A 21,424-nucleotide genomic window follows, 5' to 3' on the forward strand; every position below is an offset into this window, starting at 1 on the left:
TTCCCTTTGGTAAAACCAGTCTGTTTTATATTGACTTTGATTCGGAGGCTAAACTACATTTAAATATTTTGCAGCTATACTGCCTTCAAGTGCATTATAAATAATTCACTCAATAACTGAACAGAGGTCTCTGCGGAGTGCAAAGTCTCTATATCTTAATGAGTAGATTTAATAGAGTAAAGCAAACTTCCAAGCTTTCAGTTTTTGGAAAACAGATTACAGGAGATGTGACATGCTGCTCTGAATAAGAGAAACAGGACTAGAAATAAAAGCACAGGGAGTGCTTAGACATTTTTTGCAATTATTTTTGAGGAGTCACGTTGCACAGCAGCATGCCCTGTAACATTTTGCTGCCACTTATTTCTTTAGAAAAAGCTGAGATTTTTATTTTCCTGTGTTTTTTACATATGTTTTAAGTTTCTCATATTTGAAATTTTAATAAACTTGCTAAGGTAAAAATACGTATCTTGAGATAAAAATCCAGATTGGCAAATTCTAGAAATTAATCTAGCCACACTGACATATGAAGCCCTAAATAAAACCCAAATCCAAAAATGAGACAATCCCTAAGCCTCAGCACATTCCCTTCCCCCATTTAACAATAAGAGAAGGTAAAATTACAAAATAATCCAAATGAAGAATCAAAACCACAGAAATAATTCCACAAAATACTCAGAGCTTCTGACTTTTTGTTACAACTGTAAGAGTCAGAAAGATACAGTGAGTGCCATATGATGTGCTCCTAAAAATCAGCAGTTTCACATAAATACTCTTCAGTACATGGCAGGGATGTAGAAATGCTGTAATTCCAGTTATCCTTGATTTCCAGTTTTGTTGCTATGCCAGTTATCTCTGTTCTAACTGTAGTGTAAATCTTTTCTTTTGTATGAAGACTGCTGATCTGTACATAGCTGCATAAAGTAAGAATACTAGATGATATTGCAAGTATTTTCCAAATATTTACAAAGTTCTTGAAGCTGTTTCTATTAGAAAATTAAACTAAAAATAGAAATTAAATTAGTGTTTAAAAAGCAAATTTTTAAAGAAAATCTTATGCTCTAATTGTGTAAAAATATATTGTCAAACAGTAACTAAATATAAATATTATTACAATTATTTAAAGGCTGTTCATTTTCTAATATCTGTGTGACGAACATGGAAAGTTACTTTTATTATGGCCTTTGTCAGTTCTAAGGTGATGTAAAACATACCTCAGTTCTGCCTCCCTTTATGATGCATCTCTGAGAGGAAGCAGCATAAAGCCAGTCTTGAGCAAAAAGTAAGAAAGCCAAAAGGATGTGAAAAGTCACTAAATAAAACCAATTCACAACTGTCAAAGGCATATGCCTTCAAGGTTTTGAGTAATTCAGACTGTACCTGACTGGAAAACATGACCTGGCAGTAAGGATACCACAGAAACCTTTTAAAAGTGTGTCCTCAGGAGAACAGTAAAATAGCAAATGCTTGCTGTTCTTTTTTTCCCTTCCCTTCCCTTCCCTTCCCTTCCCTTCCCTTCCCTTCCCTTCCCTTCCCTTCCCTTCCCTTCCCTTCCCTTCCCTTCCCTTCCCTTCCCTTCCCTTCCCTTCCCTTCCCTTCCCTTCCCTTCCCTTCCCTTCCCTTCCCTTCCCTTCCCTTCCCTTCTCCTCTTCTAGCCTCTTTTTTCTTTGAGTTTTTAGGTTTTCTGGGGTTTTTCTGGTTTTATTTTTGATTTTTTTAAAATGTATTTTTTAAAGCCATCTTTTGTTAGCTTCTAAGGAAATCTTAATTCAGGCCAAGTGGAGCTTCAGATGTGGTCGATATGCTGAGTACACTGATTTCCTGCCATGCAACACTGGTCCCATTGCATCAATCAGAATCTCTAGGAAATAAACACTACAGAAGTATTAAAACACAATGGGAAGAGTATGGGCAAGCTTGTGGGAGCACAGACAACCACCCCCACAGAGCTGCTGGTGTTCTTTTATTATCAGATCTGTGCCAGAATGCAGCATCTCCTCCCCTGGATTCATTTTCACAGTTGTTCCTGGCACTGTGGGGAATTTTAAAATGTCCATACCTCATTCATTGCATAAACATTCTTTTTATATTTTGGAGCCTTTACTTGTGCCTAGGAACACGAAGCATTGTTGGTATTTTGTCAGTTCATTTTTAACTGATAATTTTGAACGTTAAAATTGTGAAAAAATAAGGGCAAATTCCTTTTTGGCCTAAAAGAATGATTTGGCTATTCTTCAAATTAAGAACATTGTTTTTAAAGTATCATAAGCCAAAAGTTATTATTAGGTGAGAAATATGAAATTATATTATCCATACCTAGATCATTGAAACAAGCCAGAGTTTCTGGTATTCCACTTTTACAAAACAGCATAACTAATAGAAAGATTTCAGGGCTTCTCTTATGTGTCTCCATTTTGAGCATTTTTCATTTTAATAGCATTCCTTTTGTTTCTTTGGAACATATTTCAAAAACAATTGTTTTCTATCACAAATCAGTCTGGAGGAAAACGCCATTATCTTTTACAATAAAGTTGGTTTCTGTTTTCATGAACACCTCATGGCACTGCCAGGAGTGCTCTCTCTCCTCTCTGCCCTCCTCTCCTCTGTGGTGAGGTTGCTAGACGAGGTCTGGGTGGGTGATGGGGCTGCAGTGGAATCCACATGCTGAAAAGGCACCCAATTAAGTGGCAATGGCATTGCAGCTTTCTCATCCCCTAGCTGAGAATCTGACCGATGGAATAAAGAGCTGTGATTCCAGAAAACTGCCTTCAAATCAAGATCTTTCAGACAGGAATCCAGGACAGAGGTTTGGAATGCAGTTGGCAGCAAGTACTGAGATGGTCCTTGTGCTCTTGTGGAATTATTTAATTATTTTGCAGCCTGTGAATCTTCATGTGTACCTTTCTCCTCAGTTCCCAGGTAGCAGGCACATCTTGATAGCATCTGGGGAAAACCTGGAAGTCAGGGTTTTCTCTCTGCTGTGCTGTTTCTTTTTTATATTGATGCCCTGGATTGGCTACCTAGAACATGGATTTAGAGAATTAAGAGGATAAAGTGGGTATTTATAAAGGCCTTCAATAGGTACACCTGGGGCAGTTGAAAGGAATACTGGATTTGTCTTTACTAACAAGCTGTGGGTCTACTGGTAGATAAAACTAGCACTGGGAGACAAAAGAAACAATGGGAAGGATTCCACTGATTGATGAATGGAAAAAGATACTTGCTTTTACAAATAAACTTTAGGTTTGCTGATAAATGAAATTAGACATGGAAAGATGAAAGAAACAATGGGAAAGAAAAACCCCTAAATTCCATATCAATTAAAAATTAAAAGGGAGGATTATACATTAGAGGGAAATCTTCAGTATCAGGTGTCTGTATCAGGGAGTCTGTACCTCTCAAGTACCACAGCCAATGGGGAAATAGAGAAGGGAAATGCAGCCAGGTAATTAGGATAAAAAGGAGGCTGTGACCTCCAAAAGTTTGAGAGATCCCAGGGGAATGCCCCATGGCCTCTCCCTTTATTTGAATAGAGAAAAAGGACTCCTCTTTGGACATTAACCTCTGATGTTTGTGGATTATTTTTCATAATACAGTCAAAAGCCTTCCGTGGGGTTATTGTGTTGATTGTCATGGTAAAAAATTATCTTCCACTCAGGATCCAAAATGGAATTTTTAATAGAAATTCATTCATAATTCCTATTAACTATATCCATATTTTCCCTATGTACATGTTTTCTACTCTGCTTGCAATGTAAACATTTCAGCATTTTCATATTGCAGTATAGCTAGAACTTGAACCTAAGTAATCTCCTTTCACTTTCCCAGCTGAATTTAGTGCAAATAGTGAAACTGTACAAAGATGAAAAGTAATTAAGGCTATTATCTTGGTAACATAAATAGTTCCATCAAACAAAAAGGAGCTAATTTCCTGCTTGAATGTCTTGGCTATTTAACACGCCTTCAGTGTTACAGCTTAAGATGGAATATTTTAAATACATGTTTTGAGTGTGTACAGTGTTTTTGGCTGCACTCAGTGGCACAGTGCTATGTCCCCTGACCTCACTGGTGGGGAGCTCTGAAGGAGGAGATTAAAGTACAAAAGCTTTTTGGAACTGCAAGGAGGAACCACCTAAATTGCAAGGCATGGGGAAAGCTGTAGTACCCATGCAAAGAATGGCTAAAAACCTCTGAAACCCTACAAAGCTGCTAAAATGTCTGCCTTTTCACCCAAAGTATATTTAAATAAGTGCCTTTGAGTGCCAGTTTGGGACAACAGGATGCTTTTTTTTTTTTCTAATTACACAGCCCCTGTCACAGTATTTAGCTTTCTTTGAAAGAAGAAGGGAAAAAACCCAAATAAGTTGCTTGCTGAGGAAGTGTTAATTGTACACTGCAGTTGCACGTGCTACTAAGAAGCCTTAGTGGTGGTAGTATCTGTCAGTGCAAGAAAAAAGATAGCAACCTCAGGATTTTATTGTTAATATTTACAGTCCTACAAAGAAACAATCCATTAAAGAGGGTGCCTAAAGCACAAAGAGGAGTTCCTGATATTTTCCTGTATATTCAGATTCTCTACTACTAATCAATTTGTCTCTGGCCCTCAGTAAGAATACCTATGGTCAAGGTATGTGTAAAAATAGCAGGAAATACTGTTTTCCTCCTTATCTTTCCCATCCTTATCTGCCAAGTGGCAGAGTGAACAGCAGAAGAAATATTAATATTTTCTCTTCATAGCATATTTATTTTGATTTTTTTCTGTTTCCTTCAGACAGCCTACTCAGCCTATCATCTGTAGGAGACAACCATGGTTCCTTGTGAATTATTTCTCACCACAGGCTTTCATGAAGGGGCCTGATTTTCAGCACACAGAATGGAATATCTTTAACATTAACTTTGAGCAACTTGGGCAGCAGATGTTCCATAAATGCTATAGGCTTTATTTCTGTTCTTATGGAAATGCAGGAACATTCTTCTGACTGTGACATGCCTGACATAAGACAGGAGGTTCCTAGGGAAAAGTGGAAAAGTGTAGCTTGGATCCTCTCCCTGCAAAAGTGCTCAAAGCAAAGGCTGTCAGGTAGATACTCAGGAGAGAAGTATTTCTGGAGGAAAAGACAAAAAATCTCAGGATTCTACTTGTTCTCATACTGATCTTTTCCAGACTTGACAATTTCCAAATAATCTCCAGAGTAAACTAGACATTATGACAAGATACCTCCACAGTGTACTGAGTTGACTTGTCTTGCAAAATAGAAAATTAACTTTTGCACAGCTTAAGACACATAAAAAGGTGAAGTTAAAGATGTGACTTTCTACAAAACCTCCTCTTGCTGATATTGCCATCTAGGTGAATTTTAAGTCTCTTTTTAAAAATCAAACAAGATTACAATCTCAAGAGCTAGCAACAATTTTTCCTTCTATTCTGAAGAGCAGTGTTGGAAACGTCTTTGTAAAAGCTAAGTTAGAAACTATGTTCTAACAAGGCAGACAAAATTCCCTGCAGCTTCACAGGAGTTTTGGGCACATGTTGGCCGAGTTTATACTATTGCTTCTTTTTACATTGTTGTAAATACTGCCTTGAAGTTCCTTTTAAAATCCAGGAATCCAGGCAAAGTCTATTAGCACACTCAGCTATGCAGTAGCAGTATAAGAGTTGAAAAAGGGGATAAAATGTCTTCCATCAAGAAAAGAACTCTGTAGGAAAGGTTCCAAACCCTAGTGAAGCCATAAGGAAATGAGCTTAGTCCATCTCTCTGTAATTACAGACAGGTAGAGTTGAAAACTTAAATATCTGCCTAGATAAAGACAGTGGGGGTTTTTTTTTGGTGTTTTGTTTTGTTTTGTTTTGTTTGTTTGTTTGGGGGTTTTGTTTTGTTTTGTTTTTTAGTTTTTGGGGTTTTTTGGTTTTTTTTTTACTACTAGCCAAATAGGAAAGCTCCTCTGCACCACAAGAAACCAGATAAAACAAACCATCACTATATGAGATGGAGCAGAAACTAGCTGGGCCTTAACATTTTTGTATTCCATTGCAAGAAAAGGAAAAAGAATGCTGTCAATTATTTGCCTTTCTTCTAGTTCTATTCTAAGACTGTTTTTGAGGGCTATTGTAAAGGAAAAGAGGAAAAGGACAATTCACTAAAGGTATTGCAATCTCTGTTGTCACTAAAATCTGCAACCTCCTGAGAGATTCTGAAAGATTTTGACACCAATATCGATAAGTAGAGGTGAAATGCGAATGTTTTGGGGAAAACTATTATATAGTATTCAGGAAAGCTTTAGAAAAGAGTGAAAGAAACTTGAGAAGGAACACGTGTAAACCGACACTGAGGTGTGCACTGGAAAGCTGCAAAAAGAAGGAGTTGGCTAGGAACTGTTTCTTTCCCTGGCACACAAAGTCAAGTGCCCCTTGATTGCCGTAGTAATTAAGGGTCTCATTAGGGTTTCAAATGGAAGGTCAAATTTCTTCTAAACTGCATGTGGCATCCTTTCCTTTCAGTTTCGCTCAAAGACTTTCAGGATCATCAGCTGCCTTAAGGAAAAGATCCTGGAACAAAAGAGACGGTGCTGGGCATCCCTTTTCCTGCGCAGCTTTAAACGCCACAACACACATTCGTGTTGTGCTTCTTTTTTTTCAGCTTCATGTACCTTGACACTTTTGCTCCCTCACTGAGCCCAGCTGGATCATTTTAATCTGGATTCAAAAGAGGAGAAAACAGTTGCTCAGTTTCACATTCCTTTTGAAGTCTATCAACAACCCCTGCGAACTGGGGCTAGAAGTTTTCCTTTCAAACTAAATGGACTACCCCATTCTTTCTTTTGGTCATGCAGATTTCCTGAACCTGAACTGTATCAAGTGGAACTACTGGTCACAAATGTGCCTGTTCAAGAAGCTGTTGTCTCCACATTTAACTCATATCCTGTAAAAAACAACACACACCCGGACATATATGCCCATGGACCATCACAGTCCTTCACTCTCGCAGGGCCCAGCTTCAGAACTTGCTATGTTCAGCTATTGCTCCCAGTCCAGAGCTCCTAGAACAAAATTAAGTGCTGCCTTCACTTTGTCCTTGCAGCTTTTAAAGTGCAGCACACCCAGGAATGCCTGCTCAGCTCTTGGGACCCTCGTGCACTGTCAGCCTCAGAGTCCAGTTACAAAGCTAAGAATGTTCAGCAGCTGGTCCCACAGGAGAAATTCTAGAAGAAAGATGCAGTGCTGGAATTCACTTTCCTTGTGCAGCCTTTTGCTGCACAGCCAACAGTGAGACAATCCGTCTTCCTTCACATGCAGAATCACACATCCCTTCCGTCTATGGAAGAACATATGCTTTCAGTCTGGACTAGAGCATCCACAATAGAGCCTCTACACTGCCTGCTCTCACACGAATGGCGCCGGGACAGAAAAGCGCTCGGCTTTTTCCTGAGCGCTGACAAAATGAACCACACGATGGCGGTGTGGACCTGCCAAAGAAGAAAACGCACCTCGCCTACGTGAAGTACCTGAAGCGCAGATCCAGGTTGAAATCGCCACTTCGCTGCTCTCCCGAGTACAAACTCTTATTTGCCCCACACTCAAGCGGCAACACGAACTCCTTTACGCTAATACATTTTTTCACTCTCGCAGATATCGGCTACAAACTTGAAGCCATCTGGCAAAAGCAACGCTCACAAAAGTGTCAGCTGCGAATGCTGGTGCTGCCTTACAGCTTCAGCTGCACTCAGAGAACTCCTCCTCACACTGCTCAATTTGGCACGTGGTTTCCACTCCTTCAGAAATTTTGGCCTTATTTTGGACAATGTCCTGTGCTCAGGATTGGTATGCAGCTGCGAAGAGTGCCCCGGGCAGGTAATGCCCAGTAACAGTGTTCTATCGTCTTTGTAAGGGCTCATTTCCTGGATGCTGTTTATTCCGGAGGAGGGAATGCCATTTCTTTTGAGATGGACTTATAGTTCCTCTCTTTGGCAAAGAAACCAATTTTGGATCCGCAGATTGGGTAATCTTGATGAAATTTAATGGCTTTTCCTGATAGGCAGCGCTGTCAGTGAGAGCTGTTGAACTGTTCTGGGAATGCAAAAGCCAAGCTGATGATGAGGTTTCTGTCCTGGTACCTTTAGTGTGTGAGCAGTTCCATTTGGATCCTGGCTCTGTGAGACTGAAGGGTTATGATGGTTCATAGAGCTGAGAAGAAAGTGCAGATAGTAGTAGGGTGTGTACTGGTAGTTCTTTGGGTGCAAGGGAAGTTGTTAGCAGCAAGAGCTTCCTCAGCTGGCACTTCTGTGAGCTGTGTTTTTGCCGGATGGTTTCAAGTTTGTAGCCAGAGTCTGCCAGAGTGAGAGATTTATTAGCACGGAGGAGTTCATGTTGCCGTTTGAGTGTCGTGCAAATCAAGAGTTTGTACTTGGAAAGGGAAGGTCAGCGAGATCTTTTTGTCCTGACACAGTGGACTGGAGAGCAGTGACGTTTTCAGCTTGGCACTGCACTTGGAGTGGTTTAGAGTAAGGCCAGAAGCGTTTCCTTCTTTTGCAAGCCCACATCGCCATCGTACGGCCAGTTTTATGAGCGCTGAGAGTGCCAAGGGAAAAGCCTCCCCTTGCCGTCTGCAAACAGGCCAAACACACAGGTGACTCGCACTTTCCTTCTCAGCTATGCACAGCATCACATCCACCGCTAATCCAAAAGTGTCCAGGTGGGGCCGGGCTCTGCTCCCAAGGAGCAAGGCACAGGACAAGAGAAAACGGCCTCAAGCTACGCCAGGAGAGGCTCGGGTTGGACACCACGAAGCATCCCTGCACTTTCAGAAGAACTTTTTCTTGGACATTGGAATAGGCTGCCCAGGCTGGCGATGGAGGTATTGTTACACCCTGAGGTGTTGAAGGAAACAGCACAGGCACCGCCCAATGCCACAGACCGCCTGACCCGACGACCTCCACACCCTCCCTGTGACTTCATCACCTCGGCAGCCCCTGAGGGCCCCGCGGCCCCGCCCTGCGCAGCCGCGCTGCCCTCGCGGCCTCGCGCACGCGCCGCCCCGCCCCGGGAAGACACAAGATGGCGGCGGCGACGCGCGGGCTGCGGCTGCCAAGGGCAGGTGAGTGTCAGCCCCGCCGGGCCCCTCATGGGCCCGCTCTGCCCACCGCCCTCAGCCAGCTCGGCCCGCCCGTGCGGCTCTGCCCGGCCCGGGACACGCTCTGCCTCTGGCTCTGCGCGAGGGGAGCTCGCACTGCAGCGGCTGGAAAGGAGCTGCCGAGAATTTTTCCGGGGGCGCGGAAATGATCGTGTTTGTGCCTCCCTTCTCCTTAGGTAGCTGGGAATTGGAGCGCAGAGGGCTCGGGATGTAGCTACGGGTGTCGCGCTGGGGCTGTCACTGCCCTATAGCTAAAAGCTCGGGTTCCTTTTGCGGTTTCCTAGGTGACTGTGACCTTTGGGCCGTGATCTATGGTAAAGTTCAGCTACCAATATTATATTTAAAGCGTGTATTTGAGTCTTTGATTCTGTTTAAATTGATTCTGCCCACAGTCCTAGATTAAGTAACGTGGGAGGTGGCAAACGGGTTTTGTTGGTAAAGGGCGGGGAGGAATTTAATATCCTTTTAATGGGAGCAGTGTGTTCTTTATTTACCTAGGTGGCTGTCAGACTGCTTTCCAGGACAGAATGAGAGATGTGTCTCTTTCCAGTTTGTGGGGTTGGGAGAGAATGGGGATAGACAAACTTTTGGGTAGACAAAAAGGTGCTTTGGGTTCACTGCAGATATTGGAGCTTTAATTCATAGAATGACAGAATTATTTGGGTTGGAAGGGACTCTTAAGATCATCTAGTTCCAACCCCCTGCCATGGTCAGGGACACCTTCCACTATCCCAGGTTGCTCAGAGCCCCATCCAGCCTGGCCTGGAACACTGCCAGGGATGGGGCAGCCACAGCTGCTCCAGAAAATGCAATTTAAAGCAATGATTGGGCATATAACCATAGCTGGTGATAATTCAGGGTAGCCAGACCTTATAGACTTACGGAACAAGGAAAATTGCTCATCACTAAACACTTTATAGCGTAAGATAAGCACAGTAGGGGAATTCACAAAAGTGGGAGAATACAAGACAGTAATTAGATATTATTTGTTGGTATAGTAATGACATTATGAAGAGCCTGCCGCCAGTAATTTTTGCAGAAGTAACAGCAAGGAAGCTACTGAGTTGTTGGAAGCTGTAAAGTATTGCTGATTTTTTAACTTTCAGTGGCTCTCAAACTGTCTTTCAGGACAAAATTGGAGATGCAATATCTTTTTCCAGTTTGTGTGGTATGGAGAGAACAGGGATAGACAGATTTTGGGTAGTGAAAGACCTCCTTCAGGTGCTGAAATCTGGTTGGACTTTCTGGTTTGAGCTCTGCCAGCTGAGGTGACAGAATATCATTTATGCCTCTACACCCCCTATCCTTTTGATCTTCCGAACATTGGGGCTGCAGTGTCAGTGCCCCTGTGTAACTGGTAGTTCCTAACCACATTGGGACAAAACCTTCTTCAGTGTGCCCATGTCAGGTTGCTCCCAATCCCATCCAGCCTGGCCTTGGACGCTTCCAGGGATGGGTCAGTCACAGCTTCTCTAGACAACTGTGCCAGGGCCTCTGCACCCTCACAGGGAAGAATTCCTTCCTGATATCCTATCCTATACCTCCTCTCTGTCAGTGTGCGGCCATTCCCTCTTGTCCTGTCACATGTTCTTGCATATCAGTATCCTGATGATGTCCTGCCTCTGTGGCTCCCAAGTTTTCCTAGCTCCTTGAGGAAAGGAGCAGCTTTGAGGTAGTATGCCATGTATCTGGCTCTTTGTATCTCTCCCTGTCCTCTTGCTTCAGAGGTGTGATACAGGATTGCTTCCTCTGCTATATTTTATATTTCTGCTGACTATTCTTTACTTGCTTCACCTTAAACTCACAGTGAGCTTTACTTGCTCTTTAAGAACTGATAACCTTTGTTTGCTCCTTCCCTGTCTCAGTTTGGTCCTTAACTTTACCAGCAACTTCCCAGGCCTGCTCCCCTCTGACCTCTCCAGATATCTCTGAAACAACAGTCCATGAAAAGCCTTGGCATGGGATATTAGAGAAAAAGATCTGTGATGAGAAAACCAATATAAGCTGTGAGTTAGCAGTGCTGAGTCCCAATTAATGCCGTCAAATCTCTCCTGTTCCGTGTTGCAGGCCATGGAATTTCTGTCCTGACTGCAGCACCGTCGGCATTGCAGCAGCACCGGCAGGTCCATCACGCCGTGATCCCTCATGGGAGGAGTGGCAGATCCTCTGTCAGTGGCATTGTGGCCACTGTCTTTGGAGCCACAGGTTTCCTGGGACGATACGTTGTCAACCGCTTAGGTAATGCTCACCAGGAGTACTGATTAAAGAAACTACCAAAAAAATGTTTAACTAAACCAATTGATCTCTAGGTTGCAGGGTGATGGAGAAGTTTCTGGCATTGTGGATCTTAAAAGTGTTTTGCAGTCTGCCTAAGTTCCTGTATGTGACAAGTAGTAAAAAGTGTTCTAATCAAGGAAATTTTGGAGCTTTGGAAGATTAAGGTCATTAAAAGAAGTCCTACCCCTCTGTAGAATGGAAGTCTGAGGAAATCTACAGCATGTATTTGATTCTTCTGGTTTTAGCCTTATTAGGACATTTTACTAAAGGTTTGCAGGAGTTTGATTGGAATTCTTTAAAATTGCCCTTTTGAATTTAAACTTTGGAAAATAACCCATGCTGCTTTTTTCCCCTCGTTTTCATGCAGCTTACAAAATGTAAATATCCTTGTAAATGTTCAGTTTTTTAGGTATTGTGCTCTGGTTATTGGATACACCATTTTTGTTTTGTTTGTCAATGAGCTTTGGCATTTTGTCTTACAGGCCTAAATATTAAGGAAAAAATCCTATTTAAGTATTTGATTTATGTAGGTTCAAGAAGAACCTTAGTTCTGTTCTACTTTTAGCTTTGCAGATACGCATTCAAGATACCTATGTCTAATTGTGGTGCTTTAATGCCAGGGAGAAAAGGGATTTTTGTTCATTCAGAAATTCATCGACTTAAAGGGATGTATTTGTTTGAAACTTTGGGGTTTTTGTGGCTCTTTAGGTCGCATTGGCTCTCAAGTCATCATCCCCTATCGCTGTGATCAGTATGACCTGATGTATCTGCGGCCCATGGGTGACCTGGGGCAGCTTCTCTTCATGGTGAGTCTGGCTTGAGATCAGTCACAAAGCCCTGGCTGTGCAAGGCAGCCAGGTAACCCTTCTCAAAGACACAGCTCCACCTGTTGTTTAGCCTCTAATTGGAAATGGTGTGAAAGAGCTTGCTTTGGTGATGCCTATTTACACTTTATCTCATCTTTTCCCCATTTGATGCTCTGCTTGCAGGAGTGGGACTGTAGGGACAAAGAGTCCATCCGAAGAGCCGTGGAACACAGCAATGTGGTCATTAATCTTATTGGAAAGGAATGGGAAACAAAGTAATTTTCTTTTTCTTTCTTTTCTTATATGTGATAGATTTGTACCAGTTATTGTAGCCATGTTTTACAGCATGTGTGTGCAGTGATGTTGCCATTGTTCTTGGCTTCTGGGAAAAGGCAATCCCAAGATTTTGCATATAAAATTTCTTTAAAAGGTTAACTCCAGTCCTGGTTGTGATCTGCTTTGGAAAAGTGCATTCTTTCCACAATTTTCCAGTGTACAGCTTTTGTTCTGTCAGAAAAATAAAATGTGCTATTTTCACATACCTAATGAATATTCCCTGAGTGCCTTCCTATAGATGACAGAGCCTCACCAATTTTTTATATTTATATTTACATTGACAGTTTTATATGTAACTCATATTTACATAATATTTGCATTTACATTATCACAGAAGTAAGATTTCATCCTGTCATTTGGACATAGTGATGAGTTGTAGCGTGCTAGAAAAAGCTGTGATCAAGCAGGAATAGCTGATGGAGAGTTGGTTATAAGTTAATCATTAAGATTATGACTAATAACTTCATTCATTAGTAGAATTTTGGCACAAACAATATTAGCTAAAGAAACATTCTTTGATAATAGTTTCTAAGAATAGTTTCTTTTTGAAATCCATTTAAAAATTCCCATATTTTAGGTTAAAAATACCTGTAACAGCCACTTTCAATGTGTGTGTGTGTTCATGCAATTATATCCATTTTATTTAAAGCCTTGTGCAGAACTGCCAGACAAAAATTTACCAGGGAGATTTGCCTTTGTGTGGTGCATAATTTTTGCTCTGGTAGTAGACAGAAACAAACATAGATATCACTTTCATCTCTGATCACCTAATGCTTTTGTTGCCCTTTTTTTTATGAACAGCCCTTTGATGTTCAAAATTTCTGGTCTTGTGTAAAAGGTGTGATTTATAGAAAAGACAGTTTATTTTATTGTTAAAAGGAAGTATGAGGACAATAACAAAAAGTTTCATTCTGTTTAAAAATCCCCAAACCTTGTTCTCTGTGCAGTTTCAATAGATAGAAATGGACAAGCCTTGGTCCATGTTTAAAACTTTTGGACATTACAGAACTTAACCACTGTGTGGCACAAATGTTTTAATCACGTGTTTTGTGCATGTGGGTATCAGTGGTGGTGCTGAAACCCTGAGATTGAGTTCTCTGGTTTGTTAAACACGAGGTCAGAGTAACTGTTGTAATCATCCCAGAGCCTGTGAAAAACTTGTCCAGAAAGAAAAGTAAAATTAGATGGAGAGATCAGACAAAAAAAGCAAAGCCTACCATGAAATATTTTCTTCCTTGCTTTGTACTTGTGTCCAGGCTCCTCTGTGTGTACTATGTTGTTTGAAACTCCATGGTTACAGAAGGGATGTTGTTCTTGTGTGTTTCTAAATCTATTTTAGAAACAGAAAAGCAGAAAAAGGAGCGATGGTTCCCAGGATCAGATTATCAAAAATAACTTTGTATTTTTAAGCCTTTCTTTGGGCTCCAGTGGGATCTGAAGAGCTGTGGGAGGATATAAGGACACAGAGGGAGGTGTTTGGATAAGATGTTTGTTACCCAAAGCAAATGGTCAAGATGAGGAGTGCCTACAAGGACAATACAACAACATGAGAAGCCAATTATCCTTCTTGCAATTTTGGAATTGTTGGCAGTTCTGCATGGAGACAGAGCTTCTGTATTGATCCTGAAGAGATACCAAACTGGTTGACAGTATAACCCTGTAATTTAGGCCCCTTGAATATCATACAGTAAGAAGAGGATTTCTTGCTTCTTCTGGAAGTCCCTTTCAGCTCTGAAATGGTTCTAAATCCTCTGAAAAATTGTTTTTCCATTTGCATGAGCACCTCTGTGTTCTCTGGTTTGTTTTTTTCTTCTTCTCCCCTGCCAAGCATCTACCCTGATTTGTGCTGCTCAGAAATATCAAGCTTCTTTGTAGTGTAATTAGGTGTGTCAAATCAAGGCAAATTTTGGACAGGATTTGTGAAAACATAGCCTTACTCAGAGTTCAAGATGCAGGAGAGTTTCTTTTAATAAGAATAACCTGTTTTCACTTTTACTGGGAGTTTTTTCTTTGTCACAGACAAGTGGACAAGAGGATTTTTCATACTGATTTAATCTTACCAGGTGAAAGGGCAGAGAAGCTAAAATTGAAGATTACAGTTGCAATTTCACTTTCGTCTAATTTTTATTATATGAAGAGTCCATCATGAAGGGAAATTTTGTTTCTAGGACTGTCAGTGTAGGTTTCTGATAATACATTCTAGTAATATGTAATAATTGCTTTTTGGCTGAGTGGCAGCCGTTGTTGATTGCTCTTAAAGTAATGTTTGGGTCTTGCCTTGCTTTAGAAACTTCAAATTTGAAGATGAATTTGTAAATATTCCTCAAAGTATCGCACAGATAAGTAAGGAAGCTGGTGTGGAAAAATTCATTCATATCTCTCACCTGAATGCTAGCATGAAGAGTCCCTCCAAATACCTCAGGAACAAAGTAAGTCTGTAGTCCACTTAAATGTATTTCCTGAGAACATCCTTTGTATTTGGTTTGGGTTTGGTTTTGATTTTTTTCCCCCCAGCTGGGGCTTTTTGAAGGACATCAATGTATGAATTTACTACATGCTGTTTTCTGCAGCTGAGAAATGTTTGGGCTTTCTGTGAGACCTTTATCTCAGTGCAGCATCTTGAGGATCAAATGGCTTGGATATAAATAATTTTTGTGCTACTGATGGCATCATTTCTTTCAGTTCTGCAGTCAAAGATGCTTTCTGTTATGAAAGGCATCCACTTCTGCTTGGTTCAGCATGGATGTAATGAATGTGTTTGTTTTAATTGATAGGCTGTTGGAGAGAAGACTGTGAGGGAACAATTTCCAGACGCTGTAATTCTGAAGCCCTCTGAGATGTTTGGTAGAGAGGACCGATTTCTCAATCATTATGCAAGTAGGTACTCTTGGAATAATAAACCTATGTATGATTTGTGTAACTGCCTGTAGAGAAAAGAGAGAAAATAGGATTTGCTTCTGAAAAGCAGGTGTATTCAGTGTGTTCTTATCAGCAGTGTGTGGGATGTACAGCAATATACTAAATTCTCACCTCTTGACAGAATTCTTTCTCAATCTAGTTAGATGTTGCTCTTTTTTTTTATTTTTGTAATGATTTTATTTTGGGGTGGGGGGGTATGTACTGACGCACTCTATGGAAACAGCAAATGCAGCCCTCTCATTACTGTTAATACGAAAACTAAATGTGTCTTGAGAAAAATGCTGCTACAATTGGCTGGGAGTTCTTCCCAATCCTAGTTTTTTTAAAAGAGAAGTCAATTTTCAGAAGAGATCCACACTCTGTGGTGTCAAATGTCCTGGTTATTCTGGTACTGAAAGGATTCCCAGATTTTCTCTTTTTTTCCATCAGACATGCGTTGGTTTGGTGGTGTCCCACTTGTTTCTCTGGGCAAAAAAACAGTGAAGCAACCAGTCTATGTAAGTTTTCCATGAAATCCCAATCCCAAATCCTTGGTGGGTGGATGTGTCGGTCTGTAAACCACCTCTGAAAGAAGAGTGTGTGCATGTATTCCTGTTTTCTCTTGGTAACTTGTCAGAATTTGTTCCTTGCAGGTGGTTGATGTAGCAAAGGCAATTATTAATGCAATTAAGAATCCTGATGCAAAAGGGAAAACATATGCCTTGGCTGGGTAAGTCACTTTTTCTGATTCTAATTAACTGTAGTACATCTTTTTAGTGTCTTTTTTTGGCATGCTGCACAGTACATTTTATTTCTCCATCCATGCACACAGTTTGAGCTGCCATAAATTCCACCTCCTTTTTGGGAGGAAAAATGGCTCAAGCTCTTACTGTGAGTATTTTGAAAATCCTAATCTGGGCCCCACTGCATTTCATGTGATGTATGTGCACACAAAGTAGGCAGCTTGGGAAACATGCTAGACAATATGGATTTGGGGAAAATTCTGGTAAAGCTCTGTGGAAACCACCTGGAATTAGAATGGCTCAGAGGCAGTGGATGTACAGTTGGAGACTGGATTTACAGGTTGCCCAGAGAAGCTGTGGCTGCCCCATCCCTGGAAGTGATCAAGGCCAGGTTAGACGGGGCTCTGAGCAGCCTGGGATAGCGGAAGGTGGGGATAGGATGAGATGATTTTAAGGTCCCTTTCAATCCAAAACATTTTATGGCTCTCTGATCTCTTGGAACTTTTCTGGAGAACATGCCAGTTGAAGGCTCAGTTTTCATGCTTGCAATCTTAGACCTTGGCATCTGTGAAATCCTGTGTTTATCAAACTGCTCAGCAGTGTGCTCTTGTGGTGTCGTGGAGCTTTTCAGAATGTTTTGGAATGGCAGCAAATTGCCTAGAAGGCAAGGGAGATACCTGACAGCTCAGTCTGAGCACATCTAGACAGCCTAAAATGCCAAGGCAGGATCTGAACAAGAAAGGAATGGGAATTCCCAGTAGTTTGTGTTACTCTTAGGCAAGTGGATGGAAGACTGACTGCTTCATTCTCTTCGTCTTGAGAGAGGGGGAATGCATTTTTTGGACAGTTCATCTTGCTTTTAAATAGAACAAAATACTCTTAGTCAAGTAAAGGCAAGTGAATCAATTTCCCTGCAGCCATTTCCTACCAAAGATAGAATGTCTTGTTAATAAAGCATCCTTAATTCTCCATTTGATTTCTGGCTTCCAAGTGGGGTTGAACAAACTCCTCCCACAGTGATGAAAGTCTTGGAGTTCAGAATTGGAGTCAGCATGGAAGGAGGCACATTCAGGTGTGCTTTCATAGCACACAGAAACACTTCATCCAGTGTGGTTGTGGTGGGTTAGCCTTGGCCAGCAGCCAGATGCCCACTGTTCCTTTATGCTGAATCCTTTCCATGCTTTTCCCCAGCTCCAGGATGGGCCTTTCCAAAGGCTGCAGTCCTCCAGGATAAACCTCCTCCCTGTGAGCCACAGGGGAATCTCTTCAGGCAAATTATTTGGATTGAAGAAACGAGACTTTTTGTAGCCTTGGGGGTGGAGGGTTTAAAATTGTTTTCCTTCTCTGGTGCTAATATTGCAGTGTAGCTGACTGAGGTGTGATGTTTGCTGCATTCCCTTCCAGCCCTCACCGGTACCTCCTGTACGACATGGTCGAGTACATTTACGCTGTTGCCCACCACCCCTTCATTCCCTACCCGCTGCCACGGCCTCTCTACCAGTAAGTGGGACCCTAATTCAATAACCTCCTGGCAGCAGAAGCATAAATACCTGTTGCATGGGTTACTTACTCTGCCCAGTTGTTATTAAAGTGGTGGGGCTGCAGAAGTTGCCTTTCCTGAGGTACTTGTTAGCCAGTTTTGAGCCTTCAGCTCAGGGACAGGCCTGCATTTGATGAGCTGGTATGTGAAATGCATGCTTGTAGTGAACTTAACATAGCTGTTCATTCCAGAGTCATTTCTCCCTGACATCTAGGGACAGGGTGAGAGGACATAGCCTCAAGCTGCACCAGGGGATGCTCAGGTTGGACATCAGGAAGAATTTCTTCACAAGAAAGGGTGGTTGAACATTGCAATGGCTACCCAGGGAGATATTGAAGATACAACTGGACATGGCACTCAGTGATCTGGTCTGGTTGATAAGGTGGTGAACTTGATCATCCTGGAGGTCTTCTCCTACCTAAGTCATTCTGTGATTGAATGGCTTTGCTGAGCCAAGAAGTAGCAAAAGGTCCTAATTCAATAAAATCAGTAGCAAACCAAATGATTTTCAACAATACCACAGGGAAAATCTGTGTGTATGTTGCTGACTGCAGGCCCTGACAGATTTTTTTGCACAATCTTAAGGATCTGCTACTGAACCTGGGCCTGGTCCTTAGGGAATAATCACATCTTTTTGAAGAGCTACCCCAAACAATAAATGCCATTTCAGCAGTTGCCCTCAGCACAATGGGGCTGTGTTATTATTTGGTATACTGGTCCTCCTTGTTTTTAGTACAATGCAAATTAACAAGCTTAATCAGTCATCAGAGTTAGAACCCTCACAGCAGTATGACTCAGCATTGAATCCATGGAAGTGCTGATGGATAACACTGAGAACATCCTAAACTATTGTGGCTGTTCCTCTATTGGCTGTAAGAGGCACCAGGCACATGGCTCTGGTGACACAGAGCAGCTTGTTAGAAAGGTGATATGTGGGTGCTTCTCAGTTTCATTCACATCTGCTGCAGTCCATGTTATTCTTTTTTATTTATGGGCTAAACTAAGTGATAGTTCATGTTTTTGAGAAAAGAATGCACCTAAAAGGCAGATGAGCTTTGTTGTGTTTATATGCACTAATTCAGTAACACCCTAATCTGCCAGGTGAGCACTGGAGCTAGTCCTGCCTGTTCAGTGAGAGATTCTGCTGTTGGTCCCGAGACACTGAGCAAGAACTGTAGCATTTTCTTTTCCCTGTCAGATTTCCTTTCTTTCAAGGGAAACTTAATTTCTGAAAACTGTGGATACCCAAATCCTCACCCTTTTTGTAGATTGCTACAGATTCCCCCAGCTTGTTTGTGTTGCTGATAACTCATTTAATTGTCAGCAAGTGTGTTTTCTCCTAGAGGCATTGAGTCCAACGTCATGACTAATTGGATTGCTGCCTACACTGGCAGGGAACAGAGTTTGAATGAAAGGCAGAGGCAAGACTCAGCCCTCTGCTGTGCGGGGAATTGGATGGGGGATTTACTTTCCCTACCCACTAATGCTCATTTTAACTTCTAGAGATCTGCTTCTCCATTCCATCCAAAGTAAAACAATACAAGATCCAATAATTCAGGAACAGTTAATTACCAGAAACACAACTAAGAACTTAGTGACTGGCACATCTAGTGCTATAATGAACTCAGAGCTTGCAAGAACAGCTTCAGAACAAGCTCTTGCTCACCATCTATTAAGTCTGAAATAATTTTTACTGGATTTTTATGTATCTGGATAAATGACTGCACTTTTGCAATATTTCTTCTGTTCCCAGTTTAGTTGCAAGATTCTTTGAGATGAATCCGTTTGAACCATGGTTGACACGGGACAAGGTGGATCGGGTAAGTGTGGGACCAGCCAAAAATCCCTCTTGGGAAATGTTTCGTTGTGCATTTTTAACTCACACTTGAGTTTTGCTTTCCCCAAAACCACATGGAATTGAAAAAAGTGGAGGTTGGATGAGCAAAGTGGCGGGGGGGCAGTGCTCCCCACTCTTAGTCAGTTTAGGTACCTCTAGATGCACTAAAATCACTTCCATCATCCAGGGAATGGTGTTTTTAACAACTGAAGTTGAACTGACATCCTGCACACATTCCAAAATCTCGCTTAACATTCAAGTGTGTTTTCTGGGAGAATGCTGCCACTTCATGTTTATTCCTGACTTCTCAGAATGTTTCACTGGGGACGGAGAAATAAGTTGCAAAAAACCAACTGCAAGCAAAGAAAAAGTAGGAATTGGCAAGTATTAGTGTCAAAATTTGGCATATGTGTAGGCTAGCAAAGATAGTCATGTATATTCCCTAAACTTTCTGCTTTCTGAATTATAGAGTGACTCTTCCACCTGTTTTGCAGCATTGGAATTTCAATGTATTTTGTTATAACACAATATCAATTGCCTACTTTACCTGATTGTCCCCCAGGATATAATTGTAACATCTCCAAAAACCTTTCTTCCACTGCCTTTGTTGTTTCTTCCATTACATTTCATAAAATAAGCCAGCACCAAATCACTGAAACTGCTGCAAGTCAGCTGTAGTATAGGTAGTGTAAGAGGAAGTTTCTCAGTGTCATTTCTGGGTTTGATTGTTCCTCTTTCCAAGCTTTTCTTCTTAAATAATCTGTTCAATATTAGATGTGTTTGATTCAAAAGACCTTTCAAGGAACACCAGCATAAGAGAAATCTCTGTTTTCTATGGGTTGCATGTATGGTAATAGAATTAACGATAGTAATAGAATCAACTACAGAGCCATGTTCTAAACCATAAACAGAGCTAAACCATCTACCAGAGGTGATAATTCAACACAACATTTCCTTGACAAATCAAAATATCCATAATTGGAGTTCAAGTATAGCCTTGGAGTTCCGCTTAGTTTTGCCGTTGCAATGCAGTAACCTTCCTGATAAGGTATGGAGAATAAAGGAGGGCACTTCCAGCACGGCATTTATTCGTGAATTAAAGCCTGAAGGACTTCTTGCTGGATGCAGAATACCTGTACCTCCTGTTGGAAGTCTTGGTAGTCAAGACCTTGTGTAATTATGCCACAGTTCTGTTTGAATATTTCTTCTTCCTCTACTTCTTTTGGCAGGAGAATAATTGCATTGGGTGTAAAGCTGTTCATTTCAAGTGAATTATCTTTTTTTTTTTTTTTTTCTTACCCTCCTCATTCTTGTTGAAGTTTCACACAACAGACATGACATTTCCTGACCTTCCTGGTTTTGAAGAGCTGGGAATCAAACCAACCCCCCTGGAACAAAAGGCCATCGAAGTCCTGCGCCGTCACCGCAGGTTCCGCTGGTTGGACGCTGAGCTGGAGGAAGCAAAGCCAAAAACACAACCCATGTAACAGCTGGCAAGGGGGATACTTAAAGCTTCTTAAACTGCCTTTGGATGACCCAACTTCTTTGGAGAACTGTGTACATACTAAGTAAAATGTATTAATCATGTAAACTGTATTTCACCAGTGTTGTCTTTTCAGTTAAGGGGGGACTGTCACTGCAATGTGGATTTTCTCTTTGCCACAGAAGCAAATAATATGGTTCCTTAGCTGGTGAGCATTGTAATGTTTTGAACTGTTGGGACTAGAGGGAATATGCTGTAACACTTGTCCCTTTTTCCCTTGGCTCTCAAAGCAAATGTATCACTGAGCTTTAGGTGCTCAAATAGTTTCAAGAGTGTTGCAGTTCGGGACTAGGTCATCCAGAACGTGCCCTTTCCAGTA

At 41.5% G+C, this 21,424-nt stretch overlaps 1 protein-coding gene across 2 annotated transcripts; it reads left to right on the forward strand.

Moving 5' to 3' along the window:
- Positions 1–8,980: 8,980 nt before the first annotated feature.
- On the forward strand, positions 8,981–21,158 carry NDUFA9 (NADH:ubiquinone oxidoreductase subunit A9). 2 transcript variants are annotated; one of them, XM_064701762.1, is made up of 11 exons: positions 8,981–9,089; positions 11,193–11,363; positions 12,111–12,208; positions 12,392–12,483; positions 14,832–14,973; positions 15,319–15,421; positions 15,893–15,960; positions 16,096–16,172; positions 17,590–17,685; positions 19,479–19,545; positions 20,882–21,158. In XM_064701762.1, exons 1-11 carry the CDS (start codon positions 9,050–9,052, stop codon positions 21,047–21,049), a joined length of 1,122 nt encoding a protein of 373 aa, XP_064557832.1. In that variant the 5' UTR covers positions 8,981–9,049; the 3' UTR covers positions 21,050–21,158. The 2 variants fall into 2 exon arrangements, with proteins under 2 accessions (XP_064557832.1, XP_064557834.1); XM_064701764.1 differs by lacking the exon at positions 8,981–9,089 and adding an exon at positions 9,094–9,301.
- The last annotated feature ends 266 nt before the right edge of the window (positions 21,159–21,424 follow it).

This window comes from Zonotrichia leucophrys, chromosome 1A (assembly GCF_028769735.1).
Source record: "Zonotrichia leucophrys gambelii isolate GWCS_2022_RI chromosome 1A, RI_Zleu_2.0, whole genome shotgun sequence".
NCBI lineage: Eukaryota > Metazoa > Chordata > Aves > Passeriformes > Passerellidae > Zonotrichia > Zonotrichia leucophrys.